General features: G+C 38.1%; 1 protein-coding gene across 1 annotated transcript in view; it reads left to right on the top strand.

Moving 5' to 3' along the window:
* The window catches only part of LOC124789624 (serine/threonine-protein kinase Nek8-like), a 319,457-nt gene extending 304,916 nt beyond the window's left edge, over window positions 1-14,541 (top strand). The window contains exon 22 of the mRNA XM_047257042.1: window positions 14,344-14,541. Within this exon, the coding sequence (XP_047112998.1) occupies window positions 14,344-14,412 (69 nt within the window). The 3' untranslated portion in view covers window positions 14,413-14,541. The remainder of the gene's footprint in view (window positions 1-14,343) is intronic.
* The last annotated feature ends 5,119 nt before the right edge of the window (window positions 14,542-19,660 follow it).

The raw sequence follows: 19,660 nt of genomic DNA, 5'->3' as shown, positions 1-19,660 counted from the left end.
CTGATAATTTTGCAAACATGTACTTACAATATCATGGCTCAGAAAAATTCAGCTTGGAAAACAACTTGGAGATTTCATATGTGCATGTGTCTGTACTTGCACATGTGAAACAAAGAAGAACAGAAAGAAATATAGAAACATTATTTTATCTTAGGTGTGGTATTATACTGAATGGGATGATATCATCTTATTATGTCCGAAAGTAAGAAAATTTTGTGTCTGCAGTTTATCTTGACCCATGGCTTTCAGAATGATGTGTGGGAAAAGTGGTATTTATTTATATTCATATTGCATAGATCTGTTTAGGCATGTGAGACACTAGAATGCAGAAAGAGTAAAAAATATATAAATTACACAGAATTTGTAACAAAGGAAAATACAGTTAATTTTCAAAAACAGATGCAGGGAAAATGAAAACACAAAACTGGAACAAACACTAAGGCAAAGTGGAAAAAAGACATCATACAAGGATTAGGACATGTTGTACAACAATACATAACATATTAACAATAAAAATATAAGCTTAAAAACTATACATATCTGTTTAAAAAATTCATCTAGTGAATAACAAAGTTTTATCAAGTAAATACACATTTACTTTCCGGAATGAAATTTCACTCTGTAGCAGAGTCTGCACTGATTTCACATCTTTATTATTAAATAATAACTATTACCTTGCAGACTTCTATTGTTTTTTGGCAGTTAATTAAATATTTTTACTGGGATACTATACACCAGTGTGTACCTGGGGTTACATTTTTAAATCACAGTAGTGATCAGCCTTTCTTTTTGTATTGTGTTCAGGGTACATTTTATTGGTTTCATAGTGCGCAGGACTGTCAACCACGAAGCTCATAATTGAATTAATAAATTGGGAAGAGGTGGTAACTATCCCAAGTTTCTTAAAAAGATTATGACTGGAGGGTCTTGGGGGCAGCTTTGTAGCCTTTTTCTGCAACAAGATAATATTTTTTGGTGTTGGAGAATTTACCTGGAAGATAAGTCTGCAACACGTTATAGAGGGGAATTATCAAAAGTAAGTGGGCTGTGTGACTGTAAGGTCTCCAAAATGTGTAGTTGTCCTAATGGATAAATAGCCAAAGGCAAGCCTTTTATGGCCTGAAGGACATGATATTCCAGCTAACCGTAAGACTATGGTGCAGTATAACCTTTGTACTTGCTAACTGTCATATGTATCTCTCGTAGGATCTTGTGAGCATAGCTGAAGTGTACATAATTAGTTTTTCTCAGATTTAGTGAGTGACTTTACTTTGAAGCAGGTTAGGAGTTCTGAGAGTAATTTGGCGGTATCAACATCTAGGTGGTGGGAGGCTTGTTGTTTATGACAGTGCTTGCATTGACAGCAAACTTAGTGAACTTGCATATCATTTATATATATATGAGAAACAACCACCCATTTCACTGATCCCATCCAAAACTATCTTCTTGTTCTGGATGTAGGATTTTAACCAGTTTTCCATTGCCCTTATGTTATCACAATAGCATGCTGTGTTGGGAATATTTTGTGAGCCACTCAGTTAAAAGCATCAGAAAGATCACAAAATATATCAAGTATCTTCATTTATTGTTTAGGGATTCCAGTATATCATTCATGAAACAAAACACAGTTTCAGTTGTGTACATATCTTTCCGAAAGTAAACCTGTATTTCATTGATAATGTCAAAGTTTTTGAGATGCGTCACGTTCTGGAATGCAGTATGTTTTTGAGAACTTCTGTGACTGTGGTCAAGATAGAGATGAGATGATAGTTTGTACCTCACGTTGTGTATCCCTTTTTGTGGAGAGGCTTCACTAAAGCAAGCTCTGTATTTTTCTGATTCATAGATGCATTAAATATGTGGGCCAAAACTTTGCATAATTTATCTGGGCAGAATTTTAGGAGTTTACTGGAAATGTTACCTATACCTTGTGATCTTTTGCTTCTTTTTAAGGCAGTAGTTTTCTTTACTTCATTTCGAATTACGGGAGTTACAGGGTACACTTATCCCACTAATAGGGCAAAGAAAATGTTTCAGTATTTCCATGGCACTTTTTAAGAACCTGTATGCTCACCAGCACTTTAAAAATGGCCATTGGATTTCTGCAATATGTCTTGGTTTCCTGGATATTTATTACCAACATTTAAAACAATGTTTTTGTTTTTACTGGAACAGTTCAAATTTTTACCACTCCTAATTATGTCCAAAACTGTTATGATTTAGTTAAAAGATTATTTGATTTTGGAGCTAAAATTTAAGCTTTTCGATTTTTTTGTTACTTTCAAATGGTTCAGATCGCTCTGAGCACTATGGGACTTAACTTCTGAGGTCATCAGTCCCCTAGAACTTAGAACTACTTAAACCTAACTTACCTAAGGACATCACACTCATCCATGCTCAAGGCGGGATTCGAACCTGTGACCGTAGTGGTTGCACGGTTCCAGACTGTAGCGCCTAGAACCGCTCGACCACACCGACCGGCTTGGTTACTTTGCTTAATATTTTACAGTACTTTTCACAATGATTTATTGAGTAAGGTTGCCTGAACTGTTTGATGTACTTTACAAAATTTTTGCCTTTGTTTAACACTATTATGAAAAGGATAGATCGCAACTCACCATAAAGGCGACACATTGAGTTGCAGACAGGCGCAATGAAAAGACTGTTACAGTAGAACCCCTCTAATCTGTCACCTTCGGGACCGGGACCATGGTCAGAACGAAAAAAATGTCAGATTGTCAGAAAAATCTAATATTTATTGCAAAAATTATAAAAAGACATTTAGTACAAAAAATTAAACGATATAAGAACTAAAAGACGTCCAGAGCAATATAAAAAGGTGTTTTTTACACAGTGTTAAACAATGTATTAACTAAAAAACGTCTATACACATTATAATATGTATTGGTTTTAAAAGGAAAAACGACAACCAACTTACAGTACTGTACTGTACTTAATAACGTATAAACGATATATACTGTAAATTAAAAAATGTTTATAGGACTGTATATAAAAAGAAATTTTTTACAAATAAATAAACTACTGCATGTATAAACTAAGAAATAATTATACTGTATGCATTGTTTTTACAGTAAAAACGAAAACAAATTACTTTGGAAAAAGTCTGTGATACATTTGTGTTTAGCAGATGTTATTCTAGATTTAGCTGCAGTGCCCCTCCATTTTTTTCCACAAAACGTCCATTGGAGTTGAAGTCGGATTCTGCTCGATGTATTGAAGGGCGATGTCAAAAGCGTTTTTTGCATCGTTGTGTGAAATCCGGGTGGGGGGTTCGTCTTCACCATCCGAGTCCTCATTCACAGTTTCCTGGCTAACACCGGCAACAATCTGGTCGTCATTGGGATCTTCAGAAGTGTCACAGTCTTTGTCACATTCGTTGATCCACTCTTCAACTTCATTGGCAGTGACGTTCGGCTCCAGAGTTTGTAGATATTCAATGATTTCCAGTGAGTTGTTGTTTTGCTCATCTTTTTTGTATGCTCATTTTCAGTTATAACTTGTGGCCAAAGCTTACTCCACGATTTCCGCAGTGTGTCAGGTTTCAGTTCATCCCATGCTGCAGCGATTGTGTAGATAGCATCTTTGATGTTCAGAGATTTCATTGCCTGAAATAAGTTATGAAGTCCTTCAGATTTTTTCCAAGATTGAGCTGATTTACTTTCTGCGATATTGCCTTTTTAACCATTCGATGAAGCCCGGATCCATTGGTTGGATGAGTGAGGTAACATTAGGAGGCAGAAAGAGAGCTTTTATGTCCCCTTTCACCAAATTTTCCTCAGATGGATGTGATGGTGTGTTATATAACGAGAGTAGAGCACGAATGGGCAGATTTTTTTGCTTCAAGTCTAATTCGACCCTTGGTACAAACTCATTGAAAAACCAAGGTTTAAAAAGGTTACAGTCCATCCAAGCAGATTTTTGATTGCGATAACAAACCGGAAAGGAAGATAAGTTTATATTTTTGAATGCCCTTGGCTTCTTAGATTTGCCAGTGACCAACAAGGGGAGCTTGTGGGTACCTCGTACATTGCTAGAAGGAATAACAGTCTTTTATAAGTTTTGTTCCTACCACGGATTCATTTGAAGCTGTGAGCGTTTTTGTTGGCAACATTTTAAAGTTCAGCCCTGTATCGTCAATGCAATACACTTGACAGGGTAACAGTTCATTTTCTTCTACAATTTCTTGAAACTTAACAGAAAACTCTTTAGCAGCTGTGGCATCAGCAGATAGTTTTTCACCAGAAATAGAAACAAATCTAACACTATGACGAGTTTTCCAACGATCAATCCAGCCTTCACTGGCGGCAAATTTACTTTCGGCTTCCAGTTTTTTGTGCAAAACTATCGCTTTTTCTTTGAGAATTGGCCCAGATATTGGAGTTCCTTCCCTTCTTTCTTGACAAAACCGCATCCACAATGCGTTGTCAAGCAGTTCAAGTTTAGGCTTTTTTAATGCTTTGTGATTCTTCAGAGTGTTTTCACCATCAATCATAACTGTATAGGATTCAATATCTTTCCGATTCTTCCTTCAATCCATAACTGTCGTAACACTTACATTCAGTTCCTTTGCAGTTGTTTTGAGCGATTCTCCTTCTTCCAGTCTTTGTAGCACTGCTAATTTTTCATTTAGTGAAAGAGTTACATATTTACGTTTGAATCTAGACATGTTGAAAAACAGACAACTGTACATGCAATGAATCTGCAGTAATAAGTACTGTAGAGAACATGGAATAAAGCAAACAACGACGTTTCTTAATCCCAACAAACGATTAAACAGCACAGTAACGTAGTGTAACAATATGCACAGCCATAGACACCACAACAATGGCCCAACAGGTGTCCAGTCAGTGACAAGTCGGCACAGGCTCGCGAGCCTGAGCATGGTCTGACTAACCGGAGTGATGGATCATCCAAGGTCAGATTAGAGGGGTTCTACTGTACATGCTGTGCTTTTGGCCAAAGCCTGCTTCAGAAAAGAAAGGAAAACACACATTCACATCAGCGGGAACCTTCCAGTTTTATTGCAAAACAAATTGTACGAGGGCAGTTCAATAAGTAATGCAACACATTTTTTTTCTCGACCAATTTTGGTTGAAAAAACCGGAAATTTCTTTTGGAATATTTTCAAACATTCCCGCTTCGTCTCGTATAGTTTCATTGACTTCCGACAGGTGGCAGCACTGTACGGAGCTGTTAAAATGGCGTCTGTAACGGATGTGCGTTGCAAACAATGGGCAGTGATCGAGTTTCTTTTGGCGGAAAACCAGGGCATCTCAGATATTCATAGGCGCTTGCAGAATGTCTACGCTGATCTGGCAGTGGACAAAATCACGGTGAGTCGTTGGGCAAAGCGTGTGTCATCATCGCTGCAAGGTCAAGCAAGACTGTCTGATCTCGCGCGTGTGGGCCGGCCGTGCACAGCTGTGACTCCTACAATGGCGGAGCGTGCGAACGCACTCGTTCGAGATGATTGACGGATCACCATCAAACAACTCAGTGCTCAACTTGACATCTCTGTTGGTAGTGCTGTCACAATTGTTCACTAGTTGGGATATTCAAAGGTTTGTTCCCGCTGGGTCCCTCGTTGTCTAACCGAACACCATAAAGAGCAAAGGAGAACCATATGTGCGGAATTGCTTGCTCGTCATGTGGCTGAGGGTGACAATTTCTTGTCAAAGATTGTTACAGGCAATGAAACATGGGTTCATCACTTCGAACCTGAAACAAAACGGCAATCAATGGAGTGGCGCCACACCCACTCCCCTACCAAGAAAAAGTTTAAAGCCATACCCTCAGCCGGTAAAGTCATGGTTACAGTGTTCTGGGACGCTGAAGGGGCTATTCTGTTCGATGTCCTTCCCCATGGTCAAACGATCAACTCTGAAGTGTATTGTGCTACTCTTCAGAAATTGAAGAAACGACTTCAGCGTGTTCGTAGGCACAAAAATCTGAACGAACTTCTGCTTCTTCATGACAACGCAAGACCTCACACAAGTCTTCGCACCCGAGAGGAGCTCACAAAACTTCAGTGGACTGTTCTTCCTCATGCACCCTACAGCCCCGATCTCGCACCGTCGGATTTCCATATGTTTGGCCCAATGAAGGACGCAATCCGTGGGAGGCACTATGCGGATGATGAAGAAGTTATTGATGCAGTACGACGTTGGCCCCGACATCGACCAGTGGAATGGTACCGTGCAGGCATACAGGCCCTCATTTCAAGGTGGCATAAGGCCGTAGCATTGAATGGAGATTACGTTGAAAAATAGTGTTGCGTAGCTAAAAGATTGGGGAATAACCTGGTGTATTTCAATGCTGAATAAAACAACCCCTGTTTCAGAAAAAAAATGTGTTGCATTACTTATTGAACTGCCCTCGTATTTGGAATTTACATCTCTTTCACAATACATCAGTTTACATCTTCAAGATGTGATTTATAGGGCTTAATCATTTCTTTATACATTGGTCTTACTACTTTCCAGTGTTACTCAGTTTTATTCTAGCAGTTAATAGTCAGTCTCTGATCATCAGGTATGGGCAGACCGTCCAATACTTTACTGATTTACAAAAGTTTTGTTGCTTAGAGTGCTTTAATTTGGAATTAATCTGGTGAGAAAACTGACTAGTGGGGTGATGTTGTAGGTACACATCAAATTTCCCAGTACTGTATGTTGGAAAATTTACAATGAAATCCCAAAGTGCTGTTACATTTTTTTTACATTCAAACAGATGCAGTAGAAGTGAGTCTAACTGTTACACAGAGGGCTAGATTCGCTGAAGCTGTCCTACATATTTCTACAATTAACAGGATTGAACTGTTAATGGGAAATTCAATGGCAAAGGCTTCAAATGTTGCTCTGGACAAAAATTATGCACCACAGTTGCATTACATTTGCTACTGTACTTAACAAAACTAGCAACACCTTCTTTTTGCCTTTTGTTTTCTGCTGTATAATGCCATAAGATTGTGATCAGATATTAAATGTCCATCAGCTCCAGAACAGATATGGTGTTCCATGAACCACAGTGATGAGCATGGTCTATACTTTCATAGTTGTACACATTGACTGTGTGTTTATTTAGCTTATTATGCAAGCCTCTATTATTCTGGGGGAAAATTGTAAGCCACTCAGTCATCTACCGTGATAGCTGCCTCCAGTGGGTTGTGCATCCCTGAGCTATCTTACAGATATCCTATAGATCTCAAAATCCATGGCACAAGTCTAGGAAGTCTCACCAGATTATTACAAAACCTTTAAAGTCTCTGACTTCAGGCTAATGCTTGACTCTGAACCAGGGGTACAAAATCAGTTCTACACAATGCTGAGATTGTGAATGTCACTGAATTCTCATAAACAAGGTTGGTCTTCTCAAACTTCTCTGTCAATCACAATGATCCAAACATGAACTCAGAAATAGAAGACAGACATATTTTGTTCTAACACTTCTCAGTAAGCAAAGAGTATCCCACTGGCTCATTTTCAAACTTGTTTAAGGGTTCCATTTGACTCAGAACCAGGAGGCCACAAACAATTCTGGGGGAAATGCTGCAGATTGTTTCTCATTAGCAGCATAGTCTTGATGTAGTATCCTTAGTTTTCCCTGGCCCCTGCCTCCTCTTTCCATGGCCCCTAGATTTACCACTGACACGTCACCCAGTCAAATCAACAAGACATGATAGGTCTTTTAGTGATCCAGCTGCACACGACTAACAAAATTAAGACCTATTTATTTCAGTTATGAATCAAGCTACATGTAGTGATCATGACTCAGCCCTGACACTAAATTTTCACCAAAGTATCATAAAGTGTGTGTGTATGTGTGTGTGTGGGGGGGGGGGGGGGACCTTTCTGATTTCTACTGACGAAATTTGACCATTTTGCACTGCTCTGTCTGACGCAAGTTATTGTGTTTACTCGCATCTTTGTGTACTACACCAATTGGGTGCCAATTGGGTGTAAGCAGCTCTGCTGTCATTTGCTGTTGCATTCAGCTTAATAGTGGATGCCACAATTCGAACAAACACAATGCCTAAATAATTGTATTTTAAATTCACTCACAGAAATTACAGTGCACATGTGTTTAACACCCACCAAAACATAATTAAAATAGCAGGTGTGACAGTAGTGCTAAAATTATGAATGAAAGAAATAGGCAATTTATTATGTCTCTGATGCACAACACTGAAGTAACACAGTTTGGTAGAGGATTTTTGAAGTTATTTTGATCACGGAATTATGTTCTGTTCATTTACCAAGTGAATAACCAATAACCAATGTTGGCGGTAACATGCACACTCACAATAAACAATGCCTGTCGCAAAATTAACTATTCGGGCACACAGTAGCCAGTGATGGCGCAAATATACATTGGAATTATAAACTATTTAAAATGTACACAGCACATTCACAGCAAACACAGTTCTTTCCAGAACACTGTAACTACAATGTCATCTGTCCATAGCTATATTATCGTAGTTACGCAACACTGTTCATTTGGTGGTTTTACACAGTCCAACTTATCTGTTCACTTCAAACATTTTACATTCCATTACAGGAAGGAGCAGAAATGTATCTTATCATTAATCAGTTTCGTTCGCACTGATTATTTCACTACACAACATAGTCAGCACACTATTAACCAGTGGCGGCCGCTGAGGCATTTCATTGGTGGTGCCAAAAAAACCTTGTTTGGTAGCATTGAATGCATTATGGAATTTCGTCAATAATTCATATATTTCATAAGATATTATATTAAACAAAACATATAGAGAAACAGAAATAAACACTTATTACAAAAGGCCCTTCTTATGCACAGTAAGAGATTGATATATTCATAGATAACATGATAGCAAGTGATTGTACAAGAGAGAGAGAGAGAGAGAGAGAGAGAGAGAGAGAGAGAGAGAGAGGGAGAGAGTGGCCACAAATATGGACAGGGAAAAATGTGCTGTAGCTGTAAAAGATCTCAGACTATCAGACCATATGTGTCAAATACCAACAGTGAAATCAGGCATTGAATCATTCCCTAAACTACAAGCCTACAAACGACGACTATCAGAAAACAAAATAAAAAAAATTTCAAAGGAACTAGCAAAACAAAGCTGGGATGATGACTATATGGAAACCAATGTGAATATGAAATCTAAATTCTCCACATTATTTAAATTGAACTCTGAAAAGGCATTTCCAAAAGTATGCATGTCTGTATCAACATCTCACAAAAACAGGTGGATAACAGCAGGTATTATAAGTCCTCCCAAACTTTTAAATACCACAGTTCCACGAAAAAGAGTCCCAATGAAACAGAATTCTTAAATTTCTATCTCAGATACAAAAAGATCTATAGAAGGTGCTGATTGCTGCAAAATAGTCATTTAATGACAAAATAATATCTAATGCAGAGAATAAAAGCAAAGCAGTCTGGAGTGTTATAAGAAAGGAAATGGGGAGAGGCAAAGAAACGCAGAATAACATACTGCTAAGATCCACAACACTTAGCAAACTATGAAAATGAGCATTTTTCAGGTATTGCACAGAAGTTACAGCAAAAATCCCCCAAAACAAATATAACAACTGTAAATAATGATCACTAAATACAATGATGTTATTTCCAACCACAGAGAATGAAGTCAATAAAACTGTTCAAAAACTAAAAAATAAAAAGTCAGTAGGCTTAGATGAAGTACCAATGTGTGTACTGAAACAATGCATAGAGATTATACAGGGCCCTTTAACAGATATAATAAATGAATCTTTCACATAGGGGACATTTCCAGAGCAGTTAAAACAGGAAGAGTTGTACCTTTGCTTAATAAAGGTAATGCAGAAGACATAGAAAATTACTGGCCCATTTCCCTACTGTCACCATTCTCAAAAATAATAGAAGCAATTATGTAAAACAGATTAATGAATTTCCTGAATAAATACAATCTTTTAAGCGAATCAGTTTGGTTTCTGAAGTGGCAAAAATACGGAGTCAGCCATAGTAGAATTCACAAAGGTTGTACTTGATGCTCTTGAGAAAGATGAGTGTGTCACAGGCATATTTTTAGATCTTTCTAAGGCCTTTGATACAGTTGACCACAAGACTGTATTAAATAAATTAGAAGCATTAGGAATAAGAGGGGTTGCTAATGACCGGTTTCGATTATACCTAGCAGATAGGGTACAAAGAGTAGAGATAACACATACTTCAAATAGATCTAAACATTTAATAAAACACTTATCAGAACCAAAATACATTAATACAGGCATTCCACAAGGTAGCATATAAGGACCAATACTATTCCTGACATACATCAATGACTTTCCCAGTAGTGTTACTCATGGTGAAAAAATTCTCTTCGCTGATGACAGCAATATTATAGTCACAGAGAATAAGAGAATTCCTTGCAGTGGAAGCAAATGAAGCTCTCAAGGAAGTTTATGATTGGTCAATAAGCAATAAATTGACATTGAACATAAAGAATACTAATGCCATGAATTTCAGTTTGAAGAGGGAAAATGACAATGTTAAATTAAATGTAGATGGCACCTATATAGACTGTGTAACAAATGCAAAATTTCTAAGAATGAATATTGATTCTCAGTTGAAGTGGTGTGAACACACAAAGGTACTTGCAAACATAATGTCACCAGCATGTTATGCACCTAGAATCCTATCATCAGTGTGTAACATGCAGTGTCTTTTAGTTACATGCTATTCATATGTACACTCAGTTCTTAGCTATGGCATTCTTTTTTGAGGAACAAATGCACAAAATATGAACACAATTTTCAGATTACAGAAAAGAGCTATAAGAATCATAACCAAAAATGGTAGTTGAGCTCATTGTAAAGATCTGTTCAAAATGCTGGGGATATTACCTGTTCCATGTGAATACATTTACCAATCAGTTGTACATATCAAAAATAACATTGGTAATTACTGCACAAATAGTTCTGTCCATGACTATGGAACAAGAGGTAGACTCATACATATTTGCCATGAAAAAATAAACATAAAACCCAAAACAGCATATTCTACCAAGGAATAAAACTGTACAATAAATTACCAAAAGAGATAAAAGAAATTGCAAAAATACACTTATTTCAAAATGCAGCTAAAAAGTACCTGTTATGCAATACATTTCATACATTAAAGAATTACTCAGATAAAACAGAGTAGGGGTTTGGTTAAGAAAATGTTATACAAATAAATAATAATAATGATTATGAAACGTCCACCATTCCACATAACACCTTCACACTATGTTTTTTTCCCTTCTTGTGTGTGTAGTGAGGGAAATGTTATGAAACAATGTGTGTATAGTGTGTGCATTGACTGATAGTGAGATATCAGTGAACAGTGTGGCATTACATTATTTAATAAGTTATTTGTAAAAAAAGTATTGTATACCAGGAGTAAATCTAATGACTGTCTCTAACTGGAAGCCTGTAAATGTATGTGTATACGAATCAGCTTATTTTAAATTGGTCTAAACTTGTAAATACTTTGATATGTCCTATATCCATGTAAAAAGAAATATCTATGGATGAATAAAGCTGCTACTACTACTACTACTACTACTACTACTACCACCACTACTTCTACTTCTTCTTCTTCTTTTACTACTACTACTACTACTCCTACTATTTACAGCACAATTCTTCACTCGTCACAGGGTATGTTCGATCACTGTTACGTGGAAATTGTAATCAGGGGGTATTTTGATGTATAGTGTATTAAGATATTGGTGGAGATCGGGCCTGAACTACCACGTAACAATGCCACCAACCTCAGCTTACAACTGCGGCCTAGCCATTACCAAATGATTTATATGCTCTGTTTTGCTTTGAGTTGTGCTTGCTGGTTGTATCCTTTTCTTATTTTGAAATGAATGCAAAGAGCAATCTTCCTCTGTCACAGGGTTTGAATATGACTCTCACAACATCAGATGGAATCAGTGATCCATATGTATGTTATTACATCAGCTCTGCCTACCCAGGAGCATAGAACATGGATGTAAGCTGCAGGCCCTGTGAGAGGGAGGCGTGGCTTGTGTCCCTACAGTGCTCTTCTACCCTCGAGAGCCAAACTCTTTGTTTGTTTTACGTACATGGCAGAATGCCAGAGAAGTGTCTGCTGCAGTGTGAGTGCCAGTACCAGAAATAATAGGGCGCATAAACATTACTTGAACTTGTAATTTAATCAAAGCATTGTGCTAACCAAAAGCAGCAATGGTATTGGAAATCCATTTGTTGCTCCTTCTTGTTGGCAAATAAATCTGTCACTCTCAAATTGAAATCTTCAATTTTACACATGATGGAGTTTTCACAGGATAGCATCCCTAAGACACTCAGTCATTCTGCTTTCATAGTGTTTCATAGGAATGTTTTAATTATCTTGAGCATGGAAAAGCACCACTCAGCTTTCATGTCGAGATAGGTGTCATGATTAGCAGTTTCAAAACTTTAACAGTCTTGTCCAATGTCACGAAGTGCATCCTCTACAATCAGCAAAAGAAACAGAACTGCTCCAGAAACTGCTTTCAACTCAGGCCCAGCATAGAGGACTTGAAGCTCACCCTTCAACTTTCTTTTTTCCATGAATGTATATGTGTCTTTAATTTCAAGGTATTTGTCTGGAAAATCTGTGATGTATTTGTCAAACTGATTTACATCAAATAAGTTGGCTGTAAAGAGGTGTCCAGTGAACTGAAAGTGTAATTTTATTTCAGAAAGGACAGCATCACACACACACTGCCACAGCATCTCTTTTTCTATGCCCATCAAGAATTTGTGGCTTCTTGGCAAGCATCATTTCGTCAGTTTTGAAACTAATCTCATTAAGGATGGAATCAATGTCATGTCTGATGTTTTGCATTACCGCTTCAAAGTTCTGGTTGTCTTGTGTTGCTGTGGTCAGTTGGGTTATAATTTTCTGAAACCGATTAAAAAGTATGTCTGTATGAGGCATATCTTACAGAAAAATGATAGCCAGAAAATGAAATTAATATCTTGCAACCTTTGTTTGTACAAACCAGCTTTTTCAACAGTAGAAGATAGTTTTATGCTCTCACTTGTTTCAGCGACTTCCTTAACAATAATAAGATTTTTCCCCATTTTGAAAAACATCTTTTACTACTCACAAATGGTAATTCCATCTCGTCACACATTTGGGGCAAGCTTTTTTGAATAATGCTATGCAACATTTTTGATCTCTGTGGCAAGTGAGAAAAGAAAGAAGAATTACCTGAAAGACGTGAAACAAAGATGTGGGCTTTGCAATTAACAGAGGACGCCATAGACATAAGGTTCAACTGATGCATATAACAATGGATGTAGTTTGTATTTGAATATTTATCTTTAATTATCTACTCACACTGTTTGACCCTCTCAATTGATATTCTGATCACTCTCACTCTGCTTGTACAATATCTCAGATACATTTAACTTTACAAAGTCATGCCAATCAACATTAATGTAATAAATGATAAATGAAGAATCAAAATATTTTACATCTTCAATAGACAAGAAAACCCAATTACTTATGTCCAAAAGGGAAATAATATCAGTTGCATATTATTATTTTTAACAAACAGTTAATCATTACATTATAGAACAAAATAAACACTATGCTATATCACCAGAAATCCTTGTAGAACTATGAAAAAAGAAAGAAAGCAAGAAAGAAAACAGAAGAAAACCTCTTGTGTAGGTTGCAACTAGTGATGTCTTCAAGGTCTGTATATCCTGGAGAGAAGACAGTACCCATGGGAGAGTAGTACTTGGTAACTTTGTTAGCTTTGCTGAATGTCACCCATTTACAGCAGCTTCTAATCACTTGACAGGAGTCCAGTTTTCAGCTACTTATGAACAGCAACTTATCTTTTTCTGTGTCTTAGTTGTGGAATTGCATTGTGGTTAATAAAATGTTTTTCTGAAAAGAAAACAAATAACTTTGAACTAAGTTGCTTAGTTCTCTTTCAGTTTATAGATCTGTTACAGTACAGAGGTTCCAAGTCTCCTTTAAGAATTGAAGTGAATTGCATGAAAGAATTTAATGTTCTGTTATATCAAGTGACAAGACAAAGTAATAAGATGTGTAGATGCAGAGGGAAAAGAAATGTCACTCCAAAAAATGGGTCAGAAGGGTTTGAGACAGTAGATAGAAGTCAAAAGGCAAGTTGTAGATTACCAGTAATGAACTAGTAGGTCAAAGTTAAGAGTTGAATCTCCAAGCCCCTCCTCAAATCAAAAGAAAACTTCCAGGTTTCTTGATGTCTCTCATTTATAAATTTATATATTGTTTACAATTACTTCCATTGTACCATTTCAGATTCCAGATTGGATCAAAGTTGAACTGGCTCAGTCAGAAAATGCATGGAAGGGGTATCCTGAAAACTGAAGTGAATGTAAGAAAAATTGGTTTGATATTAATTTAATTTAACTGTTCTTATTCTGTAAACTATTCACTTGTATTTTGAGCCTATTTAAGTATTAATGTTTCCTAATAAATTTAATGTATGCAGAATTAAACCACCTTTATGTTATAATGTGTTGAAATATTTGTAAATCAGTATTACATGAAGTAATTAATGACACTGTACATCAGATTGCTACCACAATTGATGTATCAATAACAAAACTGTTGTATGATCACTTATGAAATAAATGGTTAAGCTTATATCTTAATTATTTAGTATGTATATGTATCTAAGTATATGTGTGTGTGTGTGTGTGTGTGTATGTATGTGTGTGTGTTACATGTATACACCATAACTCTACTGGTCTAAATTTTTAATCTCTCCTGAAACCTGTCTCCACCACTGCCCCAGGAACCTAATTTGTGTGTTACATGTATACACCATAAGTCCACTGGTCTAAATTTTTAATCTCTCCTCAAACCTGTCTCCACCACTGCCCCAGGAACCCAATTTCACTCATACTACACTGACACTCTCCTCTTGGCAGTCTCTCTCTTCTTATGTTCTCTCCCTCTCCCATTTCCAGTGCACTCATCCACATCATTGTGCAGTGCACAACTCTTCATGTCTTTGGCCAGAATGAGCTCATCTGTGTGTAAGGAGATGGGGGACAGGTGAGGGGGGAGGGTACCCGTAGCTGTGAAACAAAAGTCACCCCAAATCTACTGATGTGCTTGGTCTTATTTATGTGTGTATCAACAAATCATTGCCAAAACTACTTGGTGACTTATGACCATCACTCCTTCCACTTTTTGTGTAACCTTACATGTATAAGCTATAAGATATAATAATTTTGTGCAGAAGTGAGATTAAATGAAACCAAAAGTATTTTAATCCAAAATACTTATAAAATGGTTGGAAGACTATATATTAAATATTTAAATAATCATTATTGATACAAAAATTAAGGCTATTACATCAGCGTGCAGAAAATCAAATGAAACAATAATACAAGGTATACTACAAGCTTCTGTTATTTGACATTTCTATTACTTTGTATATGAATGTCATTAGACAGCTTCTGTTCTGGGGTGTTCATCAGAAGACAGAAAAATAATATCTAGACTAAGCTAAGAGGTCAGGCTTTGGTGCAACCATCTTCTTCAACAAACTTCCATGTGACGTAAGGCATGAAATTACGAATCTCTAAAAACTACAATGAAATTATAAATATACTAATTACACATCAGTAGCCAAACCTTCAACAAATTAACCATCTAATTTTGAGAGTTGATGAACCCAGTTATCTGCAGTACAAACAACAATGCACTACAAACACTCCTATTTTGTTATGACAAAGAGGTAACTGATTACTGACCCATTCAGTCATTCACTCATCATGTTCCATAAATCCCATCATGAAGACGAATCTACAAAGACATGAAACAAGTTGATTTATAAAGTAAAAGGAAGACATTGCCATTGTAGGCTATTGTTATAAAATATACCAACAACAAAGTATAACTTGTGCTAATCTACTTGTACTGACATTATGGGAAAATTCAGTGGTAGCATATGCAGGTCATTGCAGGCTGTTTTGGTGAAGTGTACCAACAAATAACAACTAGAATGAAAATTATGGCAGCTGCTTCTAGATTGCTTTGTATATATGTTTGCTACTCAGCTGCTGTTGATATTTAATACATCAAACAGAGCATTTATATTTTACACAGACATGTCTTAGCTCTCAAATACTGGCAAAGTCAAAAATTGTTTAATACATGCTTCAGTATCAATAGTTACATACTGAACGAAAACACCAGGAGCCATATGCGATGTTGTGCAAAACTGACTGACAGGCTCCCTATGACAGTTGCATTCTTCCAGACTCAGCTCTGTCTCCACTACTGTTTGTTACCATGTTGGTACCACAATGCATGGCATGCAGGAGTGTGTACTGTGGACAATGCTATACACTGATGACGTGATGTCAGGGAGGATCTCGAAGCTCAAGTTCAAACCTGGTATGATTGTCTACAGCAATTTTGCCTCCATTTAAACATCCACAAGACTGTATAACTCAAAATGATTCTGCCTCTTAAAAATATACAAATTAAAGGATATCTTCTTACCAAGATGGACACATTCTGATATTTTTGTTCTTGGCTACAGAGTGACTGCTATGTGAATAAGGATGTGCAAGCAAGAATCAGAGTGACCTGGATGTGTTTCAGAGATGTGACTTGTATTCTCCATGATAAGAACATGTATGTCCACCTTAAATCAAAGACATACCACACAATGGTGAGGCCATTGCATTATATGGTATTGAGTGTTGGCCTACACCTAAAAGTGCTGAACATTCACTACATGTCTTGGAGACGTGGATATTGCTTGACCATATCAATAATACAATGATCCAACAAATAGTTTCAATCAATGAGAAGATATGAGGATGGACACTTATCATTGTTGAAGGCCATAAACAATGTGGGAGACCTAAATTATGGTGGCTGGACACTATAAACCCAGACCTAGGATCAAGGAGCCTAAGTCCACAAGAAGCGTTGGACCATAAAAAATGGCTTGCCTTAACTCCCTGCAATGTAAAGGGGCTAAGAAGGAGAAGAAAAAGATCAGAGTTCATGAAAATTAGAGTCCTGAGTCCAAATATCAGTACAAATTGTAAAGTTAGCCTGGGCTGGTGTAAGCAGTTTTGGAGAAACTGATGAAGAAAAATAAAAAATTTCTGTCTGTTCTAGCTGTCCACATTGCATTTTTCACTTACCAGAACTTCGGAAAAGAGACATGATTCTGAAATTTGTAACCTCAGTGAGGTTCTTGAGCCTAGTCTTTAACAAAAGCTTATCAAGACTGCCCCACCTGTCTGATTTGAAATATAGATAACAACAAGAACTCGGATTCAGGCTGAAGCACTGTTTTCAGGTTATGTAGAACTTTCATCCATGTGAATCAACTATGGTTGCATAGTATATAGATCATGTTACCATCAAAAATTTAGGATGTGAACTGCTATATCCACGATTCACCAGACACCAGTGCACAAATCAGCAAACAGGTGAGAAATGATGACGATGCAAGATGGGAAGACGGCCTGCAGTCAGGACTCAAACCCATGCCAGAGTCAAGTAACAAGGCTGAGGAACAGCGGCCCCAACAGTACAAGAGCAAGGCAATCCAGGCTACAACAAAGTGGGATGAACTTTCAGCACAACGCTGTCAACAGATCAACAAGGACAACCACAATCCAAATTGAGCCAGAGAGAAAAACCAAAATCAAAGTAAAGTTGTTGGCAAATAGTCAGTAGTACAGTGGAGACAGAAAACAAATGCTATCACATGAAGTACATGACTGAGTGAGTGCTCAAGATGTGCCAGTATTTATGCCGGCCAGGAGGGACACTATTGGCCGGTGTATTCACATGGCGAGAGCGTGGCACAGTCACTAGGTGAGTGCAGTGCTGAGGCGACACTGCCCTCTATTGACTGTTGAAATCCATTTGTTGCAACTTATGCATACAGGCAGAAATGGCCCAGACAGTGCCATGGAAGGTGAAATGAAGGTACGGATGAAGGTGCTGTCATGTTGACTGCATGTAGGCTGAGGGGAGGAAGTGTGGTCAGCAATGTCCATCAGAACATAGTTAGAGATGGGCATTTCTGGGGGAACCACTGATCTGCAGGGAGCCAGAGGACGGGACTGGGGTGACAATGAGATGTCCACAGTAGCTGCCCGGGTTTCTAGTTGTTGTGGCAAATTGGCATCAGAAGGCAGTGGAAGATGGGGCTGCAGACAGAATGCTTGAATCCACAACCTAAGCTGGTCATGTTGATGGCACACAACCCCTTCTGTGTTTGAACCAACAAAACTTGTTGACCATGGGTGGACACTACCGTTGCTGGCATCCAAGCCTCAGCAGTCCTGTAGGAGTGTGCTCACACCACCGTACCAGAGGTGTAACGTCTGGAAGGATGCGGGTGAGGTTCTGATGGTGATGGTGACAGCAGATGAAGCTAGGTCCATGGCAGGTGACTGGGGAGGAGCTCTGCAGGGCCATGATTGTTAATCAGTGTGCTGCAATAAGTGCTCAAAAACAAAGTAAGCGCCACTCTAGTGGCAGAGCATTCGATAGCCTTCTTCATCTGCTGCTTAAAAATCTGGACCAGAAGTTCAGCTTCACCATTGGAGGAAGAGTGGAACAGAGGGTTACAGATATGCTTGTTCCCACTGGTAGCATAGAAGTCCTTGAAGCCAGAGGCCATGAATTGTGGGCCATTGTCAGAGACCAATGTGCAAGGCAATCCTTCGATGGCCAAAACTTGGGCTATATGACATAGGGGTACTTTGAATAAGCATTCACAATAAGCTATGATATAGAACCCAAAAAAGGATTGACAGGGTGCCACCTGGTGGTGGGCACAAGCTGTGCAACTACAGAACTTCTTTTTGATGTAGATGTAGAGATGTGGATCCCAGGCTAGTACACATGATGGTGTGCAGCATTGTCATTTGGGACATTCCCCAATGACTCCAGTGGAGCAAACTCAATACCCGATGATGCATTTCCACCAGAACAACCACTCAATGTCCATCTGTCTCAGTATCCAAAAAGACGACACCATCCACAACCAAGAGGCAGTGAGAAAGCTGTTTCTAAGGGTGGAGTTCTGTCATCAAATGATGAGTGAGATAGCAGGGCCAGCCATGGGTTACATAGTGAAGGACCTGTTGCAAGGTGGGGTCTCAGCATATTTCAGCATCGAAATGGAAGCAGAGGCCCTCCTTTGGTTAAAACTCAGGTCCTGACCAGCTGTAAAACTGGACAATGCATGAGCATTGGACTCCTGGGCTGTTGCCTTGTACCACATAGTATAATTGTAGCCACTGAGGAACAATGCTCAGTACTGGAGGCATTGTGCTGTTCATTCTGGGAGAATGGCCTGAATAATGCCACCAGTGGGTTCTGATCTGTAATTAGAGATAATTCTGTCCCAAAACGTTAAACATGAAATTTCTTGACTGCAAACACTATTGCCAAGGCTTCACTTTCGATCTGTGAATAGTTGTGCAGTCCCAGGGTCAGGGCCTTGGATACATATGCAATAAGCTGTTTGAAACCAACCCTATTCCTGTGTACTGATACCACTAACAAATGTTCTGGTGGCCACAATCAATGGGCAGTGGGGAGAAAAGGGCATGAGACAGCA

This window comes from Schistocerca piceifrons, chromosome 3 (genome assembly GCF_021461385.2).
Source record: "Schistocerca piceifrons isolate TAMUIC-IGC-003096 chromosome 3, iqSchPice1.1, whole genome shotgun sequence".
NCBI classification, from domain to species: domain Eukaryota; kingdom Metazoa; phylum Arthropoda; class Insecta; order Orthoptera; family Acrididae; genus Schistocerca; species Schistocerca piceifrons.
Note: the sequence above shows the minus strand (reverse complement) of the source record. Positions and strands in the feature narration are given on the sequence as shown.